The sequence below is a fragment of the Salvelinus alpinus genome, chromosome 8 (assembly GCF_045679555.1).
Source record: "Salvelinus alpinus chromosome 8, SLU_Salpinus.1, whole genome shotgun sequence".
NCBI lineage: Eukaryota > Metazoa > Chordata > Actinopteri > Salmoniformes > Salmonidae > Salvelinus > Salvelinus alpinus.
In genome coordinates, this window is record NC_092093.1 from 81,937,663 (window position 1) to 81,965,361 (window position 27,699).

General features: G+C 44.8%; 1 protein-coding gene across 4 annotated transcripts in view; it reads right to left on the reverse strand.

Moving 5' to 3' along the window:
- Positions 1-27,699, reverse strand: part of drosha (drosha ribonuclease III) — a 128,372-nt gene that overhangs the window by 56,815 nt on the left and 43,858 nt on the right. For all 4 annotated transcript variants that reach the window (XM_071415214.1, XM_071415211.1, XM_071415213.1 and 1 more), the window contains one exon: positions 15,483-15,553. In XM_071415214.1, the coding sequence (XP_071271315.1) occupies positions 15,483-15,553 (71 nt within the window). The remainder of the gene's footprint in view (positions 1-15,482; positions 15,554-27,699) is intronic.

The following is a 27,699-nucleotide window of genomic DNA, read 5'->3' on the forward strand; positions in this document are numbered from 1 at the left end:
TAGCCCTGTCTTTCATTTTTGTTCATTAATTTTACCTGTGTTAGTTACTCACCTGGTCTCATCAGCTCCTTATTTAATTCAGTTCATTCTGTTTGCGCCTTCGTGAGGTATTGTTCGTTTTGACTCTACAGTCGTGGCCAAAAGTTTTGAGAATGACACAAATATTAATTTTCAAAGTCTGCTGCCTCAGTTTGTATGATGGCAATTTGCATATACTCCAGAATGTTATGAAGAGTGATCAGATGAATTGCAATTAATTGCAAAGTCCCTCTTTGCCATGCAAATGAAATGAATCCCCAAAAAACATTTCCACTGCATTTCAGCCCTGCCACAAAAGGACAGCTGACATCATGTCAGTGATTCTCTCGTTAACACAGGTGTGAGTGTTGACGAGGACAAGGCTGGAGATCACTCTATCATGCTGACTGATTTCGAATAACAGACTGGAAGCTTCAAAAGGAGGGTGGTGCTTGGAATCATTGTTCTTCCTCTGTCAAACATGGTTACCTGCAAGGAAACACGTGCCGTCATCAATGCTTTGCACAAAAAGGGCTTCACAGGCAAGAATATTGCTGCCAATAAGATTGCACCTAAATCAACCATTTATTGGATCAAGAACTTCAATGAGAGCGGTTCAATTGTTGTGAAGAAGGCTTCAGGGCGCCCAAGATAGTACAGCAAGCGCCAGGACCGTCTCCTAAAGTTGATTCAGCTGCGGGATCGGGGCACCATCAGTACAGAGCTTGCTCAGGAATGGCAGCAGGCAGGTGTGAATGCATCTGCACACACAGTGAGGCGAAGACCTTTGGAGGATGGCCTGGTGTCAAGAAGGGCAGCAAAGAAGCCACTTCTCTCCGGAAAAACATCAGGGACAGACTGATATTCTGCAAAAGGTACAGGGATTGGACTGCTGAGGACTGGGATAAAGTCATTTTCTCTGATGAATCTTTTTTCTGATTGTTTGGAGCATCCGGAAAAAAGCTTGTGCGGAGAAGACAAGGTGAGCGCTACCATCAGTCTTGTGTCATGCCAACAGTAAAGCATCCTGATACCATTCATGTGTGGGGTTGCTTCTTAGCCAAGGGAGTGGGCTCACTCACAATTTTGCCTAAGAACACAGCCATGAATAAAGAATGGTACCACCACATCCTCCGAGAGCAACTTCTCCCAACCATCCAGGAACAGTTTGGTGATGAACAATGCCTTTTCCAGCATGATGGAGCATCTTGCCATAAGGCAAAAGTGATAACTAAGTGGCACGGGGAACAAAACTTCAATATTTTGGGTCCATGGCCAGGAAACTCCCCAGACCTTAATCCCATTGAGAACTTGTGGTCAATCCTCAAGAGACAGGTGGACAAACAAAAACCCACAAATTCTGACAAACTCCAAGCATTGATTACGCAAGAATGGGCTGCCATCAGTCAGGATGTGGCCCAGAAGTGAATTGACAGGATGCCAGGGCTGATTGCAGAGGTCTTGAAAAAGACAAATATTGATATTGACTCTTTGCATCAACTTCATGTAATTGTCAATAAAAGCCTTTGACGCTTATGAAATGCCTGTAATTATACTTCAGTATTCCATAGTAACATCTGACAAAAATATCTAAAGACACTGAAGCAGCAAACTTTGTGGAAGTTAATATTTGTGTCATTCTCAATTTTTGGCCACTACTGTACTAAGCCTTTTCCTAGCTCGTTTGTGAGAACCAGTAATAGCCTTCAGTCCTAGTTGCTTCACCTGCCTGTTTGCCTACCTGTGTATGACCATTGCCTGCCTTTGACCACAATTCCTGCCTTCTGCGAAGGCGGAATAAAGACCTGCCGCGCTCTGCGCGTGAATCTACACCCTATACTCCCTGAGTATTCATTACAGATACACTGCATTTAAAACAGTCAGCAATAATCTAATGAATTCAGGGCTTGTGAAATTACCCCTATGCTAAATATAAGCCTCACACAACCATAAGATTAACTAAGAAATTGTATTATTTTATCAAAATAGTTTAACCTGCTTTTTTATTATTTTTTTATTATTTTTTTTACAATAATCACTGATCTGGCTTTCAAGTCAGTCTATGAAAATGGCCTTTTTGTTCAAATGTTTAAATCAGAACCACGCATAATGCACAGTCACTAATAATAACGAACGTATTGTCGCAGGCATTATAGAACATTAACACAGTTCTCAAACAACCTCTCAAGAACAAGCCCACGTGCTAGTGAGTAGCCCGCTAATCTTTATACTTCAAGTTTAGCAAACGTGGATCTACTTGCTAGTTAAAAAGGCAGAACAGTTGAATTGTTACAAACCCACCCCTCTGTCTGTCTCCAACTCCAGCCTTTCCACTTTGTTCAGATATTGAAATCAAGTGGCCTCACTTATTTCTCACATATATAAAACACAGACTAGACAGCTAGTATAACAGTCTTTGGCTAAAATGCTGCTAGCGGTACGGCAAAATGAGCATTCATTTGCCAGAATCAATGTTGATACTCCCGTTTTAGTAGTGATGACACATACAAGGGTATTGTCAGAAAGGATAGCTTCTCGATGTGTATCGGTGTCTCTTTGACCGATTCTGTTGGACCAAACCTCAAATGCAATTAGCGAGTTGAAACAGCTTGTCAGAGGTAGAAGTGATCTTTCATATTTGTTATTGTGAGTGGCAGGGAGGAGGAGCTTGCTGTGTATGTAAACAGAGACGAAGAGGCGATGCGAGGGGTTTCACTCTCGCCAAAATCTGTCCAAAATAAGCCAAAATGCATTTCGACGGGATTATTTTGGACGTAAACTTGTCGCCTGCCAACCCGACTTTGGGGCAACGACTACAATTGTTAGGGCGGAGACATGAGCATCTCATCATTACATACAGATCTCTGGTGTAAATGGGAAGGCGCACACAGCACAGAGGGAGTGAAGGAGATGAGACCAAAAAGACAACATGAGAACAAGCAGACACAAACGCACAAGAAAACAAAAAAATAAAACAAAACCTTGATTCTTGCGATACAGGCATTTGGAATATCGTGCAAAAACAAACATTCAAATGTATTTGCTATATCGGCCCACCATAATGGAGCACACACACCTCAGCTACCCACCAATCATACCGTCTTCATGGCAAGGCACTGAAAAATGGATGAAAGTGCTTAATATGTTTGAGCAAATGCTTCCATTCGTTTTCACATCTGTTCACAGGTAATAAGGCTGTAAGTACATATCACGTATTGAGTCAACATCGTATTGAGTAAGAAACCATGCATCGGTTCTTCAGCCCTGGCATCACTCAGGAGGCAAGTCAATAATACTAGAGATGATTTCAGGTGAACACTGGACTCACACAAGACACACACCCACACAAATGAGACAGATACACACACACACACCCTCTCTTTCACTTACTCATACACACACACAAACTCCTGAGTGTGTAGTCTCTGATCAAGGATGTGATTAAAATGGGAACGTGGGGCGCACACAGGCCCACCAGCCACATATAGACCAGAAGCACTAATGTTTCAATTACAGGCGGCGTCCCTAAGACAAGCCAGACAACAGGTTTAAATGATTACGCCCGCATCGAGTGGGGATTTAAGAATAACGTTTTCCTGACCAAGCTTGCGAGGTATAATTACAGGGGACAAATCATCGGTGGGTAGCTACGGATGAGTGAATCACGGCAGTTGGAAGGAGGATGGAGATTTCTCTCTCTCTCTTCCTCCCACTCCGTCCTTCTCAAGCGCCCTTCCTCTCTAGCCCTCTTCATCCATCTCTCTCTCGCTCTGCCCGGTCTCGCTCTCACTCGCTCTGCCCGGTCTCTCTCTCACTCGCTCTGCCCGGTCTCTCTCTCACTCGCTCTGCACGGTCTCTCTCTCACTCGCTCTGCACGGTCTCTCTCTCACTCGCTCTGCACAGTCTCTCTCTCACTCGCTCTGCACAGTCTCTCTCTCACTCGCTCTGCACAGTCTCTCTCTCACACTGCCCGGTCTCTCACACTGCCCGGTCTCTCACACTGTCCGGTGTCTCTCACTCTGCCCGTCGCTCACTCTGCCCGTCGCTCACTCTGCCCGTCTCCCGGTCTCTCACTCTGCCCGTCTCCCGGTCTCTCACTCTGCCCGTCTCCCGGTCTCTCACTCTGCCCGTCTCCCGGTCTCTCACTCTGCCCGTCTCCCGGTCTCTCACTCTGCCCGTCTCCCGGTCTCTCACTCTGCCCGTCTCCCGGTCTCTCACTCTGCCCGTCTCCCGGTCTCTCACTCTGCCCGTCTCCCGGTCTCTCACTCTGCCCGTCTCCCGGTCTCTCACTCTGCCCGTCTCCCGGTCTCTCACTCTGCCCGTCTCCCGGTCTCTCACTCTGCCCGTCTCCCGGTCTCTCACTCTGCCCGTCTCCCGGTCTCTCACTCTGCCCGTCTCCCGGTCTCTCACTCTGCCCGTCTCCCGGTCTCTCACTCTGCCCGTCTCCCGGTCTCTCACTCTGCCCGTCTCCCGGTCTCTCACTCTGCCCGTCTCCCGGTCTCTCACTCTGCCCGTCTCCCGGTCTCTCACTCTGCCCGTCTCACTGACCATCTCAGTCTCGCTCTCCAAATTAAGCTGACGCAAACGCACAACTATTTGAATCACAATGACTTCATGAGATTTTTTTTTTTTTTAAGTAAAAGAAAACAGGCTGAGTGAACAAGTAAAACCTGTTGAAGATGTCATAGGACTCAATAAATGTTTCCCCCTCTAACCCACTGAGAGAATCAATCTTCCATGATGACCCATTCATTCATTTCACTAAGACCAAGGCTCAGCACATTGTGCGAGCAAACACACACAAATGCACACAGAGACACACTCCAACACGGCTCCTCTCAATCACGCTGGCTGGGACCTCCTGGGATTACTGGACATCCATGATTGGGATGCTTCGTCTCTCTGCTACTTTCTCTCTCTCTCTCTCTCTCATCCCCCCCTCTCCCCATATCAACCTCTATCTTTATATACTTCTCGCTCGCTCTCCCTCCCTCCCTCCCTCCTCGCATACTCTACCACTCTTTCTAGCGGTCCCACTCTTTCCCTCTCCCTCTCTCTGGGGGCCAGAGGACCCTGACAAATGAGTCTGCTGCGACTGGCTGTCAATCAATACATCAAACCACAGTTTAGAGCCAGTTCAAACCACAACTGCAGATCAATAACAATTCATGGGAGAACATACATGGTCAGTATAGGGTTTCAGACGTAACCAGAATGGTGAGAAACAACCCTCAAACGTTTTCTGGTAATTGAATCCGGATATGAATGGGAATGAAGCGTTAGGATGAAGCGGAAGTCACATTTCCATCATTTCCGACGTACAACGTTTTTTCATTGGTTAAATCTTTCATACAACTTCTGGTTGTGAACAGGACCCATTTGTGAGTCTGTTTGTATCTGTACAGTGTGGCGTACTAAAGCCACCGACAATGAAAAAGAAAAACCTACACACAACTTCCTCAAATAGAAAAGAAGAATAGCACCAACCCCGGAGAGAGATGTTGATTGTGTCTGAAGAAACATACAAACCCAAACCATTTTCAACAAACACAAATTCAGAATAAGGAACATTCTGAAAAGTACTGCAGGCACATGTTTTTTTTCTCCAACCTGAGGTGAAAAGGAAAAAGAGAGGAAGCGAGAAAAAAAACTGCGACATGGATGGAGGGAGAGGGATGGAGAAAGTGCACTCCAGTACAGTTGGACGTGGGTAGATATTAGTCATTTCCGCGTCCCAAATAGCGCCCTATTCCCTATATAAAGCACTCTTTTGTGATCAAAAGTAATCCACTATTTAGGGAATAGGGTGCCATTTGAGACGCACCCATTGGGTATTCTAAAGGGAAAAAAAGCACACTTATGTAGCACGGGGCTAAATCAATTGCGATAGATGCAGGCTGTGGTGACGGTGAGTGTTAGGAAGCCATTTATTTTCTCCCCCTAGCTCGGCTTGGCGCTGTTAGCTGGCTGAGGTAGTGGAGTGAAACTGTCAGAGCGCCAGCCCGCTTCTACCTGTGTGTGTGTGTGTGTGTGTGTGTGTGTGTGTGTGTTCAGCCCTGTCTTCAGCGTGCAAGCCTAGCACACTCTACTGGTAGCCTACGCCCAGTAACCAAGTAGCACAGGTTAAAATAGTGGTGGATAAAATTTTGCATAAACATTCTAAATACAATGTCTGATATTTTATACATTGATTTGACAGGGATGTTTTAAATGTGCTCAACTCTCATGTCCTATGTATTATTTTAAGGGAATCAATTTGATCATTGCCCATAGGGTTTTCAGGCCTTTCCCAAAGTGCACATTAAATCAGCAGACGTGACAACTCAAAAGCTTAAAATCGAGAAAAAAATTGACTGGCGGGTTAGATTCAGATTTTTTTCCCAGATACCACTCCGTTCCAAACCGCTCAAAACATAGCATCTTTCCAATCAGTGTGGCCGTGGGGAGGTGAAGGCTGTCTGTTGCTGCTCTACAAAACCAAACAAAAGCTCTAGCAGATCGCTGTGGCAACCACTGTTGTCACGGCAACCCCTGGCACGTTTTCCTAGGACGGTGGTGACAATAGGCAACAGTGGATTAGCCTATGGGCAGTGAGAGAGATCATCATGATGGTGATGGCCACTTCTACAAGAATGGAGCAGAACAGCATGCATCTCAACAGTATCCAACACAGTAACCTGTGTGTGTGTGTGTGTGTGAGATGTAATGCGGTGTGGTGTGTGTGTGTGGGTGTGTGGGCTGTGAACACAGCAGGTATGTCTGTCTAGAGAGGCACCTTCCTTCCTGAAACTAAGACGGCATAATAACCTCAAGCTACTCCTTCTCTCTTAGTTCATTACGACATTCACATCTAGATATTTCACAGGCTCCCTATTGGGAGTTTGCTTGATTTTCCTGTATTGAAACATAGTACTGTTATTAAGAAACTAGTGGAAGGCAAGGTGTTGTGTAAAAAAAAAGTTGTGTAACTCTCTGTGTGAACCGGGCATGAATGTCAAACCAATTAGGGATTCATATTAAACCCACTAGGGATGTTATCTGAGTCCCAAATGGTATCATAATCCCTAAGTAGTGGACTACTTTTGGGCACAATCAGGGCCCATTGGGATGGCCTGTATAGGGAGCTATTTGGGACGCAAATATTTTGTTTAGGTCTGTAAAACAACTGGTGTGGGACTGAAGTTCTCCGGCCGTAATAACACATTGTGGAATTGACAGCAGAGAAACAGAGAGAGGAAGATAGCGAAAGAGAGAGGGAGCGATGGATAGAGAGAGATGGAGCAGGAAATTAACATGAGCGAAAGAGCGATAGAGAGAGAAAGAGACAGCGAGAGACAAGATAAATATAAGAGAAAGAGAGAGAAAGAAGCTCCTCTACTTTTTCCAAAAACTTTAGAATTAGAGTGGGATAAACCTGGACAAACCTAAATAAACCTGGATTTTGTTCACAGGGTCTTACTCAGAAAACTATTCTCTACAACAGAACCTTCAATCCAAATGAAAACATCAAGCGTTACATTCCATTTTGACAAAATTACCTGGAAAGGATTCTTATTGCAAAGACTGCCAAGGACTACTCAGCAAAGCAACCAGCAGAAACCACCTCACACTCATCTGTCCAGTTAGGACTGGACAGACGCACTGGCACCAACTACAATTTTCACAGAGATGTGAAATGTGAATGCCCTTGAATACAACAATGGCAGCAGAGCACTGCAATCACCACCCAAATGAAGAGGCTCCACACGCCCATGCAGAGGCCATCAAAATACATGAACCCCAGATGTTTTATTATTATGCTGCACGTAAAAAGTACAAAGACATACTCCTCAAGGAAAATCCAGAGAGAGACACTATTTGCTGACTGTTACGGCAATGGAAACGTAAGCAACCTCATCTTCCACACAGACAAGCCCCTGGCATGTCAAGAGAGATGGTATTAACCCAGGGTGGAAACTCTGAATACTGGACATTGAGAACACTGAGACAGCCAGTATCAACCTGTACACGTCTGGAAGAGTAATGGTGCAGGGCAACCACAAACCGTTTCAGCACGACTTTTACAGGATCAAAGACAGAGCGCAGCAGGAGAAGCTCACCCCTGGTGACGACCCCGCCATCCTGAGCAAGTCAGGTCACACCCCCTCCTCAAAAGCCCAACAGATGAGCAGCCCCAAGAAGAGAATCACCCCTTCAGAACTGAGCAGATCCAAAAACAGCACTGCTCCTGCATTGATGAGGGAGATCGAGCTGGTAGAGCTCAAACAGCAATTCAACACATTTCAGACAGACCAGCACAACAACATCCACTCAACCAGACCCAGAAAGCTGATGAGGGAGAGAGACGTGTCTTCAGTCTGGCCTGTGGTGATAAAACTCCCACAGGATGGAGAGGAAAATGAACAACTCATGAGAGAGCTGTCCATCCCCGAAGAGAAGCCAACAGAACAGCCCACTTCAGACCCCAACCACAGGCAGGACAGACATGATCCACCAACCCACCAGACCCCCCCCCCCACTTAGCACACCCGTCAGCCCCCCGATAGCCATCCTAGCAACCCAATTTTCAAACGGGAAATGTGTGCAGGAAAACTCATTCCTAAACACTAAGTGGCTAAACTGTGGTGTCCAAACACCCGGTGTGCCCTGGAGCTGCACATAATTCACACAGGCACAAACGACCTGAGGGCCCAGCAGTAAAGGATTGCCACATAACTATACTGCCACCATACAGTGGGTAAATGTAAGAATTTCCCGTGACTGTGCCTCGAAACTAGGGATGCACGATATATCGGTAAACATATCGGAATCGGCTGAAACGTCACTGCTTGACATGTATGATGAAATCCCCGTTGAGACTGAACAAATGAACAACGAAACGTTTTACTGGTAATGGGGACATACGTAAATGCCAACAAAATAACTTTTTGGTCCGTGTGTGTGTGTGTGTTTCAACTATTTAACTGTACTAGAATGCTTAAAAGGCCGCTAAAAATGTTAAATAATGGTATAATTTTTGGGGGGCAAGGAAAATACCGGATATCGGTATCAGCCAAAAATGCCCTACTCGAAACACAATGTTTACCTAGCCCAATACCGCTCCCTGAATTTGGACAGCCTCTACGACCAGGTACACCTCTACAAGGCCACGGTCACCACCTTTGCCAGGACACTGAAAGACATTGTTGGGTTTTTATGGCAGTGTGCATACCAGAATTATGTGCATTATCACCACTTACCAGGCTGGAGTGTGATGATACCATGGCGGTATTCTAGACTCTGCACTCTAGTCTACATGACTGGAGGAAGGAAATGATTATAGTGGATTACATGCTGACTAGATCGGGCGCTCACGTGTGTCTGCTTACGCCATTGCGCGCATGTTGATTTCGCAGGTCGAAATATCAAAACAAACTATATTAATTTGGGGACAGGTCATTCCCTCCCCAATATGCCCCCCCCCCCCCGGTCTGTCGCACGCTGGGTCAATACATAGTCAATGGTAGGCTTCGAGGGGCCACCTACGGTGGGTACACCTATAGCTCACCTCTTGGCAGTAGTACTGTTTACTACTTTATCACGGACCTTAACCCAGTCTCTCAGAGCATTTACAGTCAGCCCACTGACACCCCTATCAGATCACAGCAAAATCACAGCAAAATACTTGAAAAGAGCAATTCTCAACCACGAGGCATCGAAGCCGAACAAACTGCATGCTATTATGAAATGCTATAGATGGAAGTAGGGTAGTGTAGAGACCTACCAAAAAACAATTGCCCACCACCCAAAAAATATCCAACTCCTCTTAGACAACTTCCTGGACAAAATGTTTCACTGCAATAGTGAAGTTGTAAACTTAGCAGAAGGAAGCCTGAACAATATATGTAACCATTCAGCTAACAAAATACAATTTTATTTCAGGCGGAAAACCTAGGAAAAGTAACAATGAGAAATGATTTGATGAAGAATGCAAAAATCGAAGAAAGAAATTAAGAAACCTATCCAACCAAAAACACAGTGACGCAGAAAACCAAGCTTACACCTTCACAATGGTGAAACACTAAAACAAATAGGTACAGCATGTCAGAAAACAGCTCAATGTGATTGAAGAATAGAATCAAATCACTTCTCGGAAAATTGGAACACACTAAACAAACACGAAGAGCCTATCTATCCAAAATAGAGATGTATGGATAAACCACTTCTCCAACCTTTTCAGTCATATAACAAAGAACCAAGAGCAAAAACATATACTGTACATGATCATTTACAAAAAGTTTGAATAATCTATTGAAGACAACCAGAACCCACTGGATTCTCCAATTACATTAAATGAGCTACAGGACAAAATACCAACCCTCCAACCGAAAAAGGCCTGTGGTGTTGATGGTATACTAAACTATAAAATATACATACCACAAAATACATTCTTAAACTCTTTTCCTCAGTTCTGACATCTACCCCAATATTTGGAATCAAGGTCTGATCACCCCAATCCACAAAAGTGGAGACAAATTTGACCACAAGAAATTCTGTGGAATCTGTGTCAACAGCGATCTCTAAAAAATCCTCTGCAGTACAGTCAACAGCAAACCCCAACATTTCCTCAGTGAAAACAATGTCCTGAGCAAATATAAAATTGGCTTCTAACCAAAATACCATACGGCAGACCACGTATACACTGTACACACCCTTAATGACAAACAAAACAAAAGCAATGTCTTCTCATGGTTTGTTGATTTCTAAAAAGCTTGAGACACAATTTGGCATGACAGTCTGCTATACAAATTGATGGAAAGTGTTGGGTGCAGCGTTGGGTAGAAAACATATGACATTAATTTTATACTGTACACAAATAATACAATTGTGCATTCGGAAAGTAATCAGACCCATTCCCTTCTTTAACATGTTGTTATGGTACAGCCTTATTCTAAAATTGATTATATAAATAAAAAAATCCTCAATCTACTCACGCAATACCCCATAATGACAAAGCGAAACCAGATTTTTATACAGTAAAAATAAAAAACAGAAATAACTTATTTACATAAACTACCGTTCAAAAGTTTGGAGTCACTTAGATGTGCCCTTGTTTTTTTTTAAAGATTTTTTTTTTTTTGTCCATTACAATAACATCACATTGATCAGAAATACAGTGTAGACATTGTTAATGTTGTAAATGACTATTGTAGCTGGAAACGGCAGATTTTATATGGAATATCTACATAGGTGTACAGAAGCCCATTATCAGCAGCCATCACTCCTGTGTTCCAATGGCACGTTGTGTTAGCTAATCCAAGTTTATCATTTTAAAAAGGCTAATTGATCATTAGAAAACCATTTTGCAATTATGATAGCACAGCTGAAAACTGTTGTTTTGATTAAAGAAGCAATACAACTGGCCTTATTTAGACTAGCTGAGTATCTGGAGTATCAGCATTTGTGGGTTCGATTACAGGCTCAAAATGGTCAGAAACAAAGACCTTTCTTCTGAAACTCGTCAGTCTATTCTTCTTCTGAGAAATTAAGGCTATTCCATGCAATAAATTGCCAAGAAACTGGAGATCTCGTACAACGCTGTGTACTACTCCCTTCACAGAACAGCGCAAACTGGCTCTAACCAGAATAGAAAGAGTGGGAGGCCCCGGTGCACAACTGAGCAAGAGGACAAGTACATTAGGGTGTCTAGTTTAAGAAATAGACGCCTCACAAGTCCTCAACTGGCAGCTTCATTAAATAGTACCCGCAAAACACCAGTCTCAATATCAACAGTTAAGAGGCGACACTGGGATTCTGGCCTTTTTTTCCTCATTTTTTTATTTGGCGTACCCCCGACGTCATTGCGCATACCCCAGTTCGGGAATACCTGCCCTAGAGCACACAAAGAATCATACCTACCTCGGCCTAAACATCAACACCACAGGTAACTTCCACAAGGCTGTGAACGATCTAAGACACAAGTCACGAAGGGCCTTCTATGCCATCAAAAGGATCTGGCAAAAAAAAGTGGTCTGGCTAAAAATACTTGTATCAGTTATAGAACCCATTGCCGTCTGTGGTTGGGAGGTCTGGGGTCCACTCACCAACTAATAATTCACAAAATGAGGCTGCATGCAGAATTCGGCAAAAACCTACTTTGTGTACAATGCAAAACCCCAAACAATACATTTAGGACAATAACCGCTAGTTATCAAAATCCAGAAAAGAGCTGTTCAATTCTCAAACCACCTAAAAGCAAGTGATGCCAACACATTCCACAACAAAGCCCTCACTACAGAGATATGAACCTAAAGAGTCTCCTCAGCCAGCTGTTTTTGGGGCTCTGTGCACAAACACACCCGACATAGCTCATGGAAAGCAACACAATTAGACCCAACCAAATTGTGAGAAGGCAAAAAGACAACTACTTAACACACTGGAAAAAATCTACCAAAAAACTGAGAAAATTGGAATGCTATCTGGCCCTAAAAGAGTACACAGTGGCAGCATACCTGACCAGTAACTGACCCAAAATTAAGAAAATCCTTAACTACGTAAAGACTCAGTGAGGATAGCCTTGGTATTGAAAGAGGACAGAAACCATAGGCAGATTTGGCTCTTGAGAGAAGACAGGCCATGTGCCCACTACCCACATAATGAGTTGGAAACTGAGCTGCACTTCCTAAACTCCTGCCCAATGTATGACCACCTTAGAGACACATATTTCCCACAGGTCACACGGACCCACAAAGAATTTGAAAACAAATTAAACATCGATAAACTCCCATATCTGTTAGGCAAAATACCGCTGTGTGCAATCACAGCAGCGCGTTGCCATGACAAAGCGGCAAACTGTGGAGCACAACTATTTACATTGCTGATAATACTGTATAACACTTGAACTGTATATAATTGTAAAACCTTCGTGAGCGCAATGTTTACTGTTTTTTTGTTGATGTCGTTTTGCGTCTTCGCACTTTGGTATATTATTTAACTTATTTTGGAAATGTAAACACGTTTCCCATGCCAATGACGGCCCATTGAATTGAATTGAGAGAGAGCGAGAGAGAGAGAGTGGTGAGTGAATTGACAGAGTATAAGCCCTGAGCATCCATGTGTGAATTTAACACCACTCTGAACAGAGACACAACCCTCAGAGGGCAGAGAACACCACATGCAGAGAAATGGAGAGGCCTTCAGCTTGACACCTCACACTCATCCCAAACAGCACCCTATTCCCTACCTAGTGCACTACTTTAGAACAGAGCCCAATGTGTTTCTCTATGGGACCTGGTCAGAACTAGTGCACTAAATAAGCAATAGGGTGCCATTTGGGACGCAACCCTCCTCTCATAACTTTGGTAATGTGTGTACAGATAATTTGGGAGTGTTAAGTTACACAGAGTTTTCTGTAACTGTTATGGCAGACAAAGTGGGAATCTGCATCTTATTGTTCCGCCCTGTGGAATATTCAGCTCCTGGTGGGGATGACAACGCTATTTTAAACTACTGCACATTTAAATGATCCTTCACTCTATCCCCCTCCCTCACTCCCATTTCTCATACTCCCTCAATTATTTCTATACCCCCTTCCTCCCTTACTCCTTCCAGAAATCTCTCCCTCTCCTCTCATGCCCCATCTCCCCTGACACCAGTGAAACCAACACCTGTGTTATCAGCACAATCATAATTTAGACTGACTATAAGAGAGAGAAATCGTGTGTGTGTGTGTGTGTGTGTGTGTGTGTGTGTACTATTTAGACTATTGCTATAAGAGAAACAGAACGCAGTAGGCAGTGTCCTGCTGCTTATAGCCCAGGGGTTGTTTATACGCTCTGCTCTTCTCTGATCTGCTTTGTTTCTATTTTCTACGCATCTGGGAGCAGGTGTGTGTGTGTGTGTGTGTGGGTTTCTGCTTTCTGTGCATTTCTGACTCAGAATGCCATTCTGTGGATTTAGCAGATGAGCAGTTCTCCATTCCTTCGCCAGGAGGAAGTTGTTTGCTCATTGTTCTGTAAGATTTGTTGTTTTAAGTGGAAACTTTTGATAATGCACCAACAAATGTTTGTTTTTTTATAGCCCCGAGGTACTGCTTTAATACACAACCGTTCAGCAAATCCGGGTGCAGCTAATGTATCTATGTACTGTAGCTGAAACCCTTACAATAGGCTGTGTACAGAGACAGCCCACAGTCCCTGATCCCACTCTCTGATTGCGTCCCAAATGGTAGAGTGTGTACTACTTTTCACCAGGGCCCATAGGCCCATATAGGGAATAGGGTGCCATTTGGGATGCATCCTTGATCCTGCACGCCTCCCTAGTCTGAGTAAGAGGACTAACGTAAGCAGCATGTACAGTGCATTCGGAAAGTATTCAGACCCTTTCTCCACATCTTGTTACGTTACAGACAATCAAAAAACATGTTTTTATTTTTATTCTCTCGTCAATCTACACACAATACCCCATAATGACAAAGTGAAAACAGGTTTTTCGAAATGAATTGGAGTGGCCATCACAAAGCCCTGACCTCAATCCTACAGAAAATGTGTGGGCAGAACTGAAAAAGCGTGTGCGAGCAAGGAGGCCTAGAAAACTCAGTTACACCAGCTCTGTCAGGAGGAATGGGACAAAATTCACCCAACTTATTGTGGGAAGCTTGTCGAAGGCTACCCGAATCGTTTGACCCAAGTTAAACAATTTAAAGGCAATGCTACCAAATACTAATTGAGTGTATGTAAACTTCTGACCCACTGGGAATGTGATGAAAGAAATAAAAGCTGAAATAAATAATTCTCTCTACTATTATTCTGACATTTCACATCCTTAAAATAAAGTGGTGATCCTAATTGACCTAAAACAGGGGATTTTTACTTGGAGTTTAAATGGATTTGGCTAATTTGTATGTAAACTTCCGACTTCAACTGTACATAAATTTGATAGATTTTTTATATTTAATAAAGTAACAAACATTTCTACAAACCTGCATTTGCTTTGTAATTATGGTGTATTGTGTGTAGTAGATGAGGGGATTTTTTTTCCCTCATCAATTTTAGAAATAGGCTGTAACGTGATAAAAATGTGGAAAAAGGCGTCTGAATACAATCCGAAGGCCCCGTTTCTCTTTCTGTGTAGAAACACAGATCCAGGCATCACACACACAAAACACACACAGAACCCTGCATCACAGCATCAGGCGAACACACACACACTCACCCCGCATCACACACACTAACTCAATAGACTGTTGTTGAGCGTCATGGCCAGAGGGCAGCAATTAGAAAGAACCAAGGACGTTTAATCTGTCCACACAACAAAAGAAGCACGAGTGCGCATACACACACACACGCGTATACACACACAATCAACTCTAATCTAAATCTAATCACAGGCACACACACACACACACACACACATGGCGGGAGATGGGAACACAGCATTCCAGACAGTATAAGTGAATAAGTAATTTAGTGATGTAGTGATTGTACCTCTCCGTTGAAAAGCAGCCTCCCAAACAGCTGCTTAGACTCCTCCAGACCGCCCTCCAAATATACCGCTCCTAAAAAAGGGACAGAATGAGAGGAAAAAGAGGGAGGAAGGTGGGATGAGATTTAACGATAAAGACAATCATAGATAAAGAAGACAACGATACCAGTCCGATGGGTAACGATCATTCAAATCACATGTATTTTATAAAGCCCTTTTAACATCAGGAGTTGTCATAAAGTGCTTCTACAGATACCCAGCCTAAAACCCCCAAAGGGCAAGCAATGAAGAAGCTAGATATGTTGTGTGTAGGAATACTGCTGGCTAGGCTACATTCAACATAGATCAATACTTCACAGCCACCCCCCACCCACAGAAACATCTTGGCCTTTTTACCATGACAGTTCCTTCTTAGCTCCAACTTGAGCAACCACTGTCTGTCTGACAACCACTTTCCTGAAAAAACATGAAATGGATGGAAATTAGGTGAATGAGTTACAATTGCTTCATTAAAAAAAGAGTGTGTTTTATAGCTTTTTTATGTTAAAATGACCCCAGGGTTCCTGCTCTGTGTGTGTTCCACCTCCCACTGTCTGTGTGTCTGTGTCACCCCCCTCCTTCACGGAGCGCGGTAGGTGGCAGGGAGAGATGGGATAGCTTCATCACCATGGTGACAAGCGATTAAACTAACCAAGGTCACAACAACAACAAAAAACAGGCCCTGTGTTTTGTGTGACAGGATGTGCTGCGCAAACACACACACGACTCTCAAATGTACACCAAACACACACGAATGTCCACATCTACACACAACTCTCATAAGAGCAGCGCGCGCACACACACACACACACGAATGAGGGAGCAAATTGTACAAATGTTCAAAAGATCAACTTGAGAAAAAAACGACTCACGAGGCAACAAAAAAAACGACTTGATAAAGATCGCTCCACACGGTTGCAGTCACAGCACGAAGAGAGCATCTGCAGTATCTTTCTCTGTTGTAATAATAACACACCGCTCTTTCCCTCTTATTTCTCTCTCTCTCTCTCTTTCCCCGTGTCTCTCTCTCTCTCTCTCTCTCTCTTTCCCCGTGTCTCTCTCTCTCTCTCTCTCTTTCCCCGTGTCTCTCTCCCTCCCTCCCTCCCTCCCTCCCTCCCTCCGAGTCTCTCTCTCTTTCCCGCTCTGGTGTACAGAGGGAGCCACTTCGGCAGACCAACACGTATCTGAGAACACCAATAACTTAATCTTGACAAAAGTAATTCTTGTTCATTTGGGCTTTAATAACATTGACGTAGTGCAATCTCTCCCTCTGTTAAGTTGCCTACAACTTCATCTCACATCGAAAGGTTCGTTCAATTTCCAAAAGCAATAAACACCTGGCAAATGGTATAGTGATTATTTTCTGTACATAAATAAGCTCATTTGAGATGGTTGTGATGTGCGGTTGTGGGTCTAAATGCTCAAAGTGCTTTAGTAGAGGACATAAAACAGGGATATGGAAGATTCCTCATCTGACGAGGAAACGGCTTTCAGATGGCCATTGCCTCACAAACCACCAAAACACACACACGTGCCCGGACGCACACACAGACGCACGTATACACGTGGCACACGCACGCACTCACACACACAAACGTTTACAACCAGGCTCTCACACACACACACAACCAGGCTCTCACACACACTAACACACAGGCACACTCAAACTTCCAAGAACGCACACACAAACACAAAATGCAACACATCTTATCTGTGATGAAACCTTTTCCAGCTGCCTCTGAGGTCGAGACCTCTAATCTTGGCATCACAGTGTGAGCATTCTTGTGTTTGTGTGTAAGCGTCCGCTTGATCTTCACCGCAGGGGGACCAAAGAGGGGGAGTGGTTTGTCTAAAGGACATCTTCCCACTCCTAGATTTATGGTTCGCCTGTGAGTCGACCACGGCGCAACATGCTCCTACAGAGCAGATGGTTTTCAAACGTCTCCACGGGGACTAACGGCAATTCCATGTCTTTGATCTACTTGACCTAGGCCTATTTCAGAGATAGCACATGGGATTCAACTAACCACTATGCCTGTGATTATTTGAGTCAGGTGTGGTAGTTCAAGGCTACAACAAAATTGTGAAAATGTCTGGGGGTCATCATCCCTCTCTGCTGAGATGTGTGGTTTGACCGTGAATTGACCACAGCTCTGGTGATGCTCCTACACAGCAGATATTGCCTCTGAAGATTCTACGGCAGCCAAAAGGAGAAACCCACCCCTGGCTGCTTTCTTTCATATTGATATTGACTGTACAATAAGGGCTATATTTCAACCGCTATGGGCTTTTTCTAGGGTTTTGATGAGCCATCACTGATACGGACTCACTGGAAGCAAGAGGTTACAGGAAGCAGGAGCTACGGACGGAAAGTTTGCGTTTCAGAGGTTTGCCTCTTATTACATTTCTCAAACTTTCCCAATAATAGGGGAGTGGAGGGGTGGGAACCTCAAGGGAAGGAAAAAGGTATTAAAAAAAAGTCTACATAACACATTTGGTGTCAATCAAAGAGCGTGTACATGACAAAGGAAGATCATTCCAGTGAGGGATGGAGAGAGTTAAAGAGAGAAATGGAAAGAGAGAGCAAGAGCGAAAGAGAGATAAGGGAGAGCATTTTGACAAGAATCCTGTGTGTGGATAGAATGCCCTGCAGCGGTACGATCAATCGCACAACATGCAGCGATCATTAGACGGAGTCAGTCAACTCAGCTCCATCTATCGTCAGCCTAACCAGGCTGGCTGCTTCCTTCTGCAACTTAAAGAGTATGTGCCCCAAACAGCACCCTATTCTCTACATAGTGTACTACTTTTGTCCAGAGAGAGAGAGAGAAGAGAGAGGAGATAGAGAGAGCACTACTTTTGACCATGGCCTTATGTAGGGAATAGGGTGCCATTTTGGACACAGCCAGTCAAATCAGAGAGCCAGGCAGCAGATGCAGTTCAACAGCCCACACACCCAGCCAAAGCATACTACCTGCCTGGCTCTCTAGCTAGCCAACCCAGTCAGCAGTTACATGTTACTAAAACATCTTGCACTTGGCTTACACTATGACCTGGCCAAATCAGCCAAGCTTCAGCCCTGGCCAGAACAACCCACGGAGTCACTGTTCAGCTTCCTACACAGGCAGTTACTGAAGCCAGAACATATACAATGCCTTCAGAAAGTGTACTCCCCTTTATTTTCCCCACATTGTTGTGTTACAAGCTGATTTTACAGCAGATTCAATTGAGACTCTGTCACTGATCTACACACAACACCCGATAACGTCAAAGTCGAATGTTGTTTTTAGAAATTGTAACAAGTTAATAAAAAAAGAAAAGCTGAAATGTCTTGAGTCAACAAGTATTCAATCCCTTTGTTATGGCAAGCAAATATAAGATCAGGAGTAAAAATGTGCTTTACAAATCGCATAATAAGTTGCATGGACTCATTCTGTGTTAAATGATTGTGATTAGCATGACTTTTTTAGATGACTTCCCCATCTCTGTACCCCACACATACAATTATCTGTAAGTTCCCTCAATTGAGTAGTGAATTTCAAGCACAGATTCAACCACAAAGACTAGGGAGGTTTTCTCTTTCAATTATTTGTTTCAATTGTTCGTTTCAATACCCTCAGGGGTTCCGTGCTTAGTCCCCTCCTGTACTCCCTCTTCACCCACAACTGCTCCAACACCATCATTAACACGACAGTGATAGGCCTGATCACAGACCGATGAGACAGCCTATAGGGGGGAGCTCAGAGAACCGGCTGTGTGGTGCCAGCACAATCTCTACCTCAACGTCAGCAAGATGAAGGAGCTGATCCTGGACTACAGGAACGGAGGGCTGAGCACGGCCCCCATTCACATCGACAGGGCTGAAGTGGAGCGGGTCGAGAGCTTCAAGTTCCTCTGTGTCCACATCACTAAGCATCTATCATGGTACAAACACACCAAAACAGTCGTGAAGAGGGAACGACAACGCCTCTTCCCCCTCAGGAGGCTGAAAAGACTTGGCATGGGCCCTTATATCCTCAAAAAGTTACGCAGCTGCTTTTTGGCATAGGACCGCAAGGTGCTACAGAGGGAAGTACGGCCCAGTACATCACAGTGTGAGAGGATGGCCCTAAAAATTGGCAAAGACTCCAGCCACCTAAGTCATAGACAGTTCTCTCTGCAACCACACGGCAAGCGGTACCGATGCACCAAGTCTGGAACCAACAGGACCCTGAACAGCTTCTACTCCCAAGCCATAAGACTGCTAAATAGTTAACCCCCTAAGGTCGATGTCCCTATAAAAATATGTCAGTTTATTCTAGAAGCGTCTCAATCCACCGCACCCGCCTATGTTGCACTTACGCATCTGCGGTGAAAGATGACAGAGCGGTGTTTGTCAGACCATGAGACATCCCAAAAATCGGTCTGCTCACAAAATCGTCTGTAGTCGCCAAACAGTTTGGTCTACAAAACTCTCACGAACACGATGGTGTTCTCCGTTTTGTTCTACGACCTCCATAAGTATCAGGAGACACGTCTGAAGTTGGTACAGCCGATCTGCCAACTTCTGTAGCGTCCCCTCTGTGCAAAGGTGAGACTCTCACAAACATGTGCATGTCGGTTGCTCTAGGTCGCCCACAGGCCTCACAAGACTCGTCTGAAGGTCCTCCAGTACAAGTTGAAAAAAATGAATGGAAGTATATATGGAGACTGTTTAATGCCAAAAATATGGGGTTAAATACATGTAAAATGTTTCCTGATATTTCTTATATCTCTCAGATATAGGAGAGACACTTCAGAACAAACTTCCTTTTGATATTTTTGGGGAACTACTGGTACCCCAAGTTATCGTTACTCATTGTATATCTATAACTACTTTTATTAGTACGTGTTTACTTTTCTATTATTTCTCTATTTTCTTTCTGTCTGCTTTGTTGAGAAGTAAGCATTTCACTGTTAGTTCAAACCTGTTGTTTGTCAAAGCAGGTGACAAATAAAATGTGACTTGATTTATCTCAAATTCTCTCAGAAGTACCAATCAAAAGTGTCTGTTGGAGACAGACGGGCAGAGTTGTCATTCTTGCTCTCTTCTTCACCAAAGGCTGTCACTACTCTAGCTCTCCTCATATAAACTGGATACCTGTTGCCTGCTCACAAGCAAACCATGAAGGATATCGCTGCCGAGCATAGGTCTTCAGACACTCTTGAGAGTACTAAGCGGAAGGTTTTTGTTTTCGAGTAGAAATTCCTTAATTCTACTTCTGTCTCCTTTGGTAGCTAGTGTCACTGCAAGCTATTGACTTCAAGGATTCTGCTTACTGAAAGGTAAGCTAACCACACATGCATACCCACAGCTATAGCGTTATACAGTGCTCAATATTGCTAGCTGTTAGCCGCAAGGCTCCTAACTCGTTAGCTTGGTGGGCTGTTTACACAGGCTACTCTTTTGCTAGTCACCAGCCGGAAGGCTTCTAACGAGCTAGCCTACGCCACCTGCATGTTGTTCACACAACAAACATTTTCTCTGGGTTGCCATATCATGCCTTGTACCTCGCAATGGCCACGGCTATCCCGTCACAAGACGAGCCAAGAAATCGAACCCCCACGTTCTTGTGCCTCCATGATAGCGGGGAAAGATTCCAACCCTCAATGCATTAATTGCTTGAAGAGGGAACAAGCCCAGGAGGCGCTCGAGGACCCCAAGTACCAAAGGCGACAGCTGAGGCTCAGCTCCCCGCAACCAAGTCCAGCTGGGGCAAGGTCATGGCTAGCCTCGACTCCCTCCCATCACTGTCTGATGACGTAGTGTCAGGGGATGGCGAGTTGGGGAATGACGATGAGACCAATCTCACAGAAGTCCTTGAGATAGCACAGGAGTTGGGGGACTGACGACCCCGTTCTCCCGCCCTCTCAGGCCCACAGACCTGACGGCACCAAGAGCAGTGGAGCTGCCACTCCTCCAGTGGAATTGTGTGCTCCATGTCTGCAAGCGGGCCGTGGCCTGACTCAACATCAAGTGGCTGTCTTCTGTAGGAGCTCAGTGGCCGTCAAGAGACCTGTACAACGGGAAGAGACTCCAGTCCCACACAGCCACACTAACGGAAGCCAAGAGCTTATGGGATAAACCACTTACTAGCAGGATTCTTGCTAAGGGTACCCCAAGCCTGGCAATAAACAATATGGAGAAATCCGGGTTTGTAACCCTCCCATGGTGGAGTCGTCACTAGGTCACCACCTCAGTCCCTTGTGCCGTGTCAATAACGACACCAGCACTTCACTCCCTGGATAGGCGCAATGCTTTACTGCCACTGTTTTTCAGAAAACATACAAAGCCTCAGCCAAAGCGATTAGAGCCCTGAACGTGACCTCATTATTGTTGGCTTATCAGGCTGAGTTACTGGAGGAGGTGGGGAAGCAACTGGACTCAGAGACCTAAGACCCAGATGCTTGGGAGATGTGTATGATTACAGACTTGAGCCTCCGTTCCTCTCATAGTGCCCTCCGAAGCTGGGGTCGAACCATGAGCGTATTGGTGGTGCTCCCAAAGAACACTTTGGCTGAGCTTATCTAGCTTAACAGAAAAACAGAAAGTGGACCTCATGGATGCCCCTGTGACACCCAAGGAGATGTTGACCGCCATGCGGCAGAAGCGTGACGTGCAAAAAGGAAGGCGAAGCCTTTAACTTCTGCCTGCCCCGCAGACCTAGGCCCCGTGGCAGCCCGTTGGTTCCTGCATCTCGTCCCTGCCTCACAGCTGGGAGTGGGCAACAAGCTGGCTTTAGGGGACTGAGGTCCCCAGCTACACAGCAGTCTGCTAAGACTCCGGCTAGGACCTTGAAACAGGCCAAACCTGTAGCGAAGCAGTCTTACGCTGCAGCTAGGATACACCTTTCCATCCCTCCTACGGCTCTCTGCCCTACCCACTCTCTCTTTGGGTTTAACGATTGATACTCCTTCCTCTCTCAGAATTAATATAGCAGTGCTAGGTTACGCAAAAACATATGTTTTTATCTGTGCAGCAACTCACTGCGTGACCAGGACAACAACCTCAACATCAGCAACATCTTGGACTACAGGAAACAGAGGGGAGAGCATGCCCCCATTCACATCGATAGGGCTCTAGTGGAGCGGGTCGAGAGCTTCAAGTTCCTCGTGTCTACATCACTAAGGAATTAACATGGTCCACACGCACCCACTCATGTTGTGAAGAGGGCATGACAGCACCTCCTTCCCCTCAGGAGGCTGAAAAGATTTGGCTTGGGCCCTCAAATCCTCAAAAGGTTCTACAGCTGCTCCATTGAGAGCATCTTGACTAGTTGCGTCAGCGCTTGGTATGGTAACTGCAAGGCACCCAACCACAAGACACTACAGAGGGTGGTGAGAACGGCCCAGTACATCACCGGGGCCGAGCTTCCTGCCATCCAGGACCTCTATACCAAGAAGGCCTGGAAAATTGTCAAAGGCTCCAGCCACCCAAGCCAAACACTGTTGTATCTGCTGCAGCACGGCAAGCGGTACCAGTGTGCCAAGTCTGAAACCAACAGCACCCTGAACAGCTTCCACCCCCAAGCTATAAGACTGCTAAACAAGAATGCTAAATAGCTAATTAAATAGCTACCCGGACTACCTGCATTGACCCTTTATTTAACTAACTCTCTTGCACTGACTCTACCCACACATACTTACACCCCAACACACAATACATACGCCCGCACATAACATGCGCACACATGCATACTGACGACACACGCACAGCCCTGCTACAGTTCCACATATGCTGCTGCTACAGCTCAGTATATCCTGTTGTCTAGTCACTTTACGCCTTCCTATATGTACATAGATACCTCAATAACCTCACACCCCTGAACATTGACCCAGTACTTCCTGTATACAGCCATTTTATTTCTACTCATTATTGTAATAATTAGCTGGTTGACATGTTGAAATCAGGTTAGTTACAACCGGGGTTGGAAAGAAAACCTACAGGAGGGTAGCTCTCCAGGAACAGGGTTGGAGAGCCCTGGTCTAAACCTGTTGTTTACGATGCATGTTGCAAATAACATTTTATTTTATAAAATGTGGCGCTCCGGTTTCCTGCCAGAGGGGCACTGCTACTCTGTACAAGTCAGGGAACCCTAACCACCCGCTCCCCTGTTCAACAGTAGGACAGGTTTCCAGGGTTCACTCCAAGATGACTTATGGAGAACACTCTCCATTGAGATAGAGATCAGTTAGTATAGTTATTCTTGCCTTTACATTGTGGATCTCAGGAACAGAGATCCAAAAAGTATTCCTTGTGTTAGTATTTTTCTGCATTGTTGAGAAAGGCCGTAAGTAAGCATTTCACTGTTAGTTTACACCTGTTGTTGACAAAGCATGTGACAAATAAAATGGAATTTCAGGCCCAGACAGCTATCTGGTACTCCAGAGTCCACAAAGCCTCAGCTTTTCCTCATCCTGTTTTTTACTGCGATTGGTTCATGCACTACCTGCCCTACCTCCCCATCTCATGGGAGCGAGCAGCTGAGGAACCATCTTCACTCATGACAACACTCCTCCATGGTGCAGGTCCAAGACAAACCAGTGATGCAGCCGTCCTACTGCCCATGATTTTAACCCCCCCACCCACACAAAAAAAAAAAGAAGGAAAGACAGGCCTGCAACTCTGAAAATAGTGCCAGCCTCTTCTGCACGATCTCGGTCTTCACAGTTTAGGTGTTTTTTGTTGTTGTGGAGAAGTAGTATGACTATAGAGATTGTTTCTCCCTACACTCTGTTTTTCCATGGTCCTGTGCCATTGCAGTACTTTTGCACGGAGAGAAGGTTAATCTTGTCGATGTCCATTTGCCATTTTCTCAGCATGCCAAGCCCCAAAGTATACAGTTTATCCATAATTGTGCTGCAGTCTCTTAGGGAGGCACGTCGCTTATGCACAGCCTCTAAGCTTTTAGCTTGGGATGTGACTATTGTGCTTTACAATCCATTCACAGCAGCTCATAGTCTCTGAAAAGCGTGGAGAGATCATATTGTTCCTTTCACTTTACTACTGCCCTTCCCCTTCGTGTCTAACATATGGATGGACTGCGCTCTACCAGCTACTGTTCGTGGCAAAAGTCTGCCCAGAGGTTTTTCAGGTTAATATACCTAACCCCCATATTTTGGCCCAGGTCGCTTTTTTCCCATTATTGCAACTTAGAGCATACGGCTTTTCACCTGTCGCCTTCCCCGTCATTGTCCAGTGTGTGCGTCTCGCACCCACTTGGATTGTAGGAGAGCTCGGGCAAGAGTGTCATGCTCTTCGCTCATTGTGATATGACTTTCGGAAAAGAGGGTGGTCCTTCTCTTTTTGATTGTATCCTTCTGAATCATGGAGACCATTATATTGATTTACAGTGCCATCGGAAAGTATTCAGACCCCTTGGCTTTTTCCACATTTTGTTAAGTTACAGCCTTATTAAATTACATTTTAAAAAATCCTCCATATATTAAAAAGAGAAAACACGTTTAGAAATTTCTGCAAATCTAGTAAAAAAATAAAAAACAAAACCACTTAACGTAAGTATTCAGACCCTTTGCTATGACTCCAAACTGAGCTCAGGTGCAGTGTTTCCATTGATCATCCTTGAGATGTTTCTACAACTTGATTGGAGTCCACCGGTGGTACATTTAATTGATTGGACATGATTTGAAAAAGCTATATCTATACCTATGTCTATATCAGGTCCCACAGTTGACAGTGCATGTCAGAGCAAAAACCAAGCCATGAGGTCGAAGGAATTGACTGTTGAGCGCCGAGACAGGATTATGTCGAGGCACAGAACTTGGGAAAGGTACCAAAAAATGTCTGCAACACAGTGGCCTCAATCATTCTTACATGGAAGAAGTTTGGAACCACCAAGAATCTTCCTAGGGCTGGCCGCCAAGCCAAACTGAGCAATCGGTGGAGAAGGGCCTTGGTCAGGGAGGTGACCAAGAACCTGATGGTCACTCTGACAGAGCTCCAGAGTTCCTCTGTGGAGATGGGAGAACCTTCCAGAAGGACAACCATCTCTGCAGTACTCCACCAATTAGGCCTTTATGGTAGAGTGGCCAGACAGAAGCCTCTCCTCAGTAAAAGGCACATGACAGCCCACTTGGGGTTTGCCCGAAGGCACCTAAAGACTCTCAGACCATGCGAAACAAGATTCTCTGGTCTGATGAAACCAAGATTGAACTCTTCGGCCTGAATGACAAGCGTCACGTCGGGAGGAAACCTGGCACCATCCTTACGGTGAAGCATGGTGGCAGCATCATGTTGTGGGGATGTTTTTCAGCAGCATGGACTGTGAAACTAGTCAGGATCGAGGCAAAGATGAAAGGCAAAGTACAGAGAGATCTTTGATGAAAACCTGCTCCAAAGCACTCAGGACCTCAGGACCCTAAGCATACAGTCAAGACAACGCAGGAGTGGCTTCAGGACAAGTCTCTGAATGTCCTTGAGAGGCCCAGTCAGAGCCCGGAGTTGAACCCTGATTATAGCTGTGCAGCGACGCTCCCCATCCAACCTGACAGAGCTTGAGAGGATCTGCAGAGAAAAATAGGAGAAACTTCCCAAATACAGGTGTGCCAAGGTTGTAACGTCATACCCAAGAAGACTCGAGGCTGTAATCGCTGCCAAAGGTGCTTCAACAAAGTACTGAGTAAAGGGTCTGAATACTTACGTAAATGTAACATTTGACATAATTTCTAAAAACCTGTATTTGCTTTGTCGTTATGGGGTATTGTGTGTAGATTTGTTGTTTAAAAAAACAAACATTTTAGAATAAGGCTGTAATGTAACAAAATGTGAAAAAAGTTAAGGAGTCCGAATACTTTCCGAATGCACTGTATAATCCATTAATTAAAGGATATCTATGCCTTGTTCGTACAATAAATGAAAAATGACAATGGTTCATGTTTAAAAATCTCAGACAGAGAGAAAGGAGAGTCTTCGGACATACATGCAGTACACACAAAATGGCAATCGATCCGTTTTTAAGAGAGAAGTCAGAAGAGAGACCTTGTAAATACAGTACACATGAAATGACAATGATTGTGGTCCTCTGTAGCTCAGTAGGCAGAGCATGGCACTTGCAATGCCAGGATAGTGGGTTTGATTCCTGGGACAACCCTTACGTAAAATGTATGCATGCATGTAATAAATTGGCACAAATTTCGACAAACCTATTTTTGCTTGTCATTATGGGGTATTGTGTGTAGATTGAAGAGGAAAAAAACGATTTAATCAATTTTAGAAGAAGGCTGTAATGTAACAAACTGGAAAAAGTCAAGGGGTCTGAATACTTTCCGAAGGCAAGAAATGATGTATAAAGGCAAGGGTGATTTCACAGTGCGGCATGTAGCCTAGTGGTTAGAGCGTTGCGCCAGTAACCCGAAAGGTTGCTGAATCCCAGAGCTGACAAGGTAAAAATCTGTCGTTCTGCCCCTGAACACGGCAGTAAACCCACTGTTCCCCGGTAGACCGTCACTGTGAATAAGAATTTGTTCTTAACTGACTTGCCTAGTTAAATAAAATAAAAATATATCCTATAGAGGACTTCACCTCCTGGGCACTGTTTTTGGGACAGGTCTCATTAAACTGAGATTTTAGCCATGTATTGGTCTGCCACTCACTTCATGAGGTTTTCCCAATGGGTTGTTTTCTGCACATCCTTGGCGCATACCCCCTTAGTTTGGGGACCTCTAAGGGTCGCTATATTGGGACTTCCCTGGCGTGTTTTGCGATATGGGAGTTGGCCATATCCCCACATATGAGATATCAAAACTAATAATTGAAAGAGAACTTAAGTTTACTTGCGTTACCCCGGTTGTCTGATATTATGAGTGAGATATTTCACCGCATTTCCCTGTTGGCAAGAGTGTGAGGACGAGAAGCAAGCATGAGGATGACCAGAGGGCGGGAGAGTGGCTCCTTTTATGGAAATGTGGGTCGCACCTCATTCACCACTCAGACGTTTTCGATTGGTGCTACCGAGAGAAAAGGCGGTACGAGAACCCCACAGGTGAGATCACATTCATAATATCGGAGAACCGGGGTTACGGAAGTAACCTTACGTTTTCAGATTGCCTCAAAAGGGCACCGATTGGTAGATGTGTAAAACAAAACAAAACAAAAACAAGTACAATCCAGGTGTGAAAAGCTCTGAGACTTACTCAAAAAGA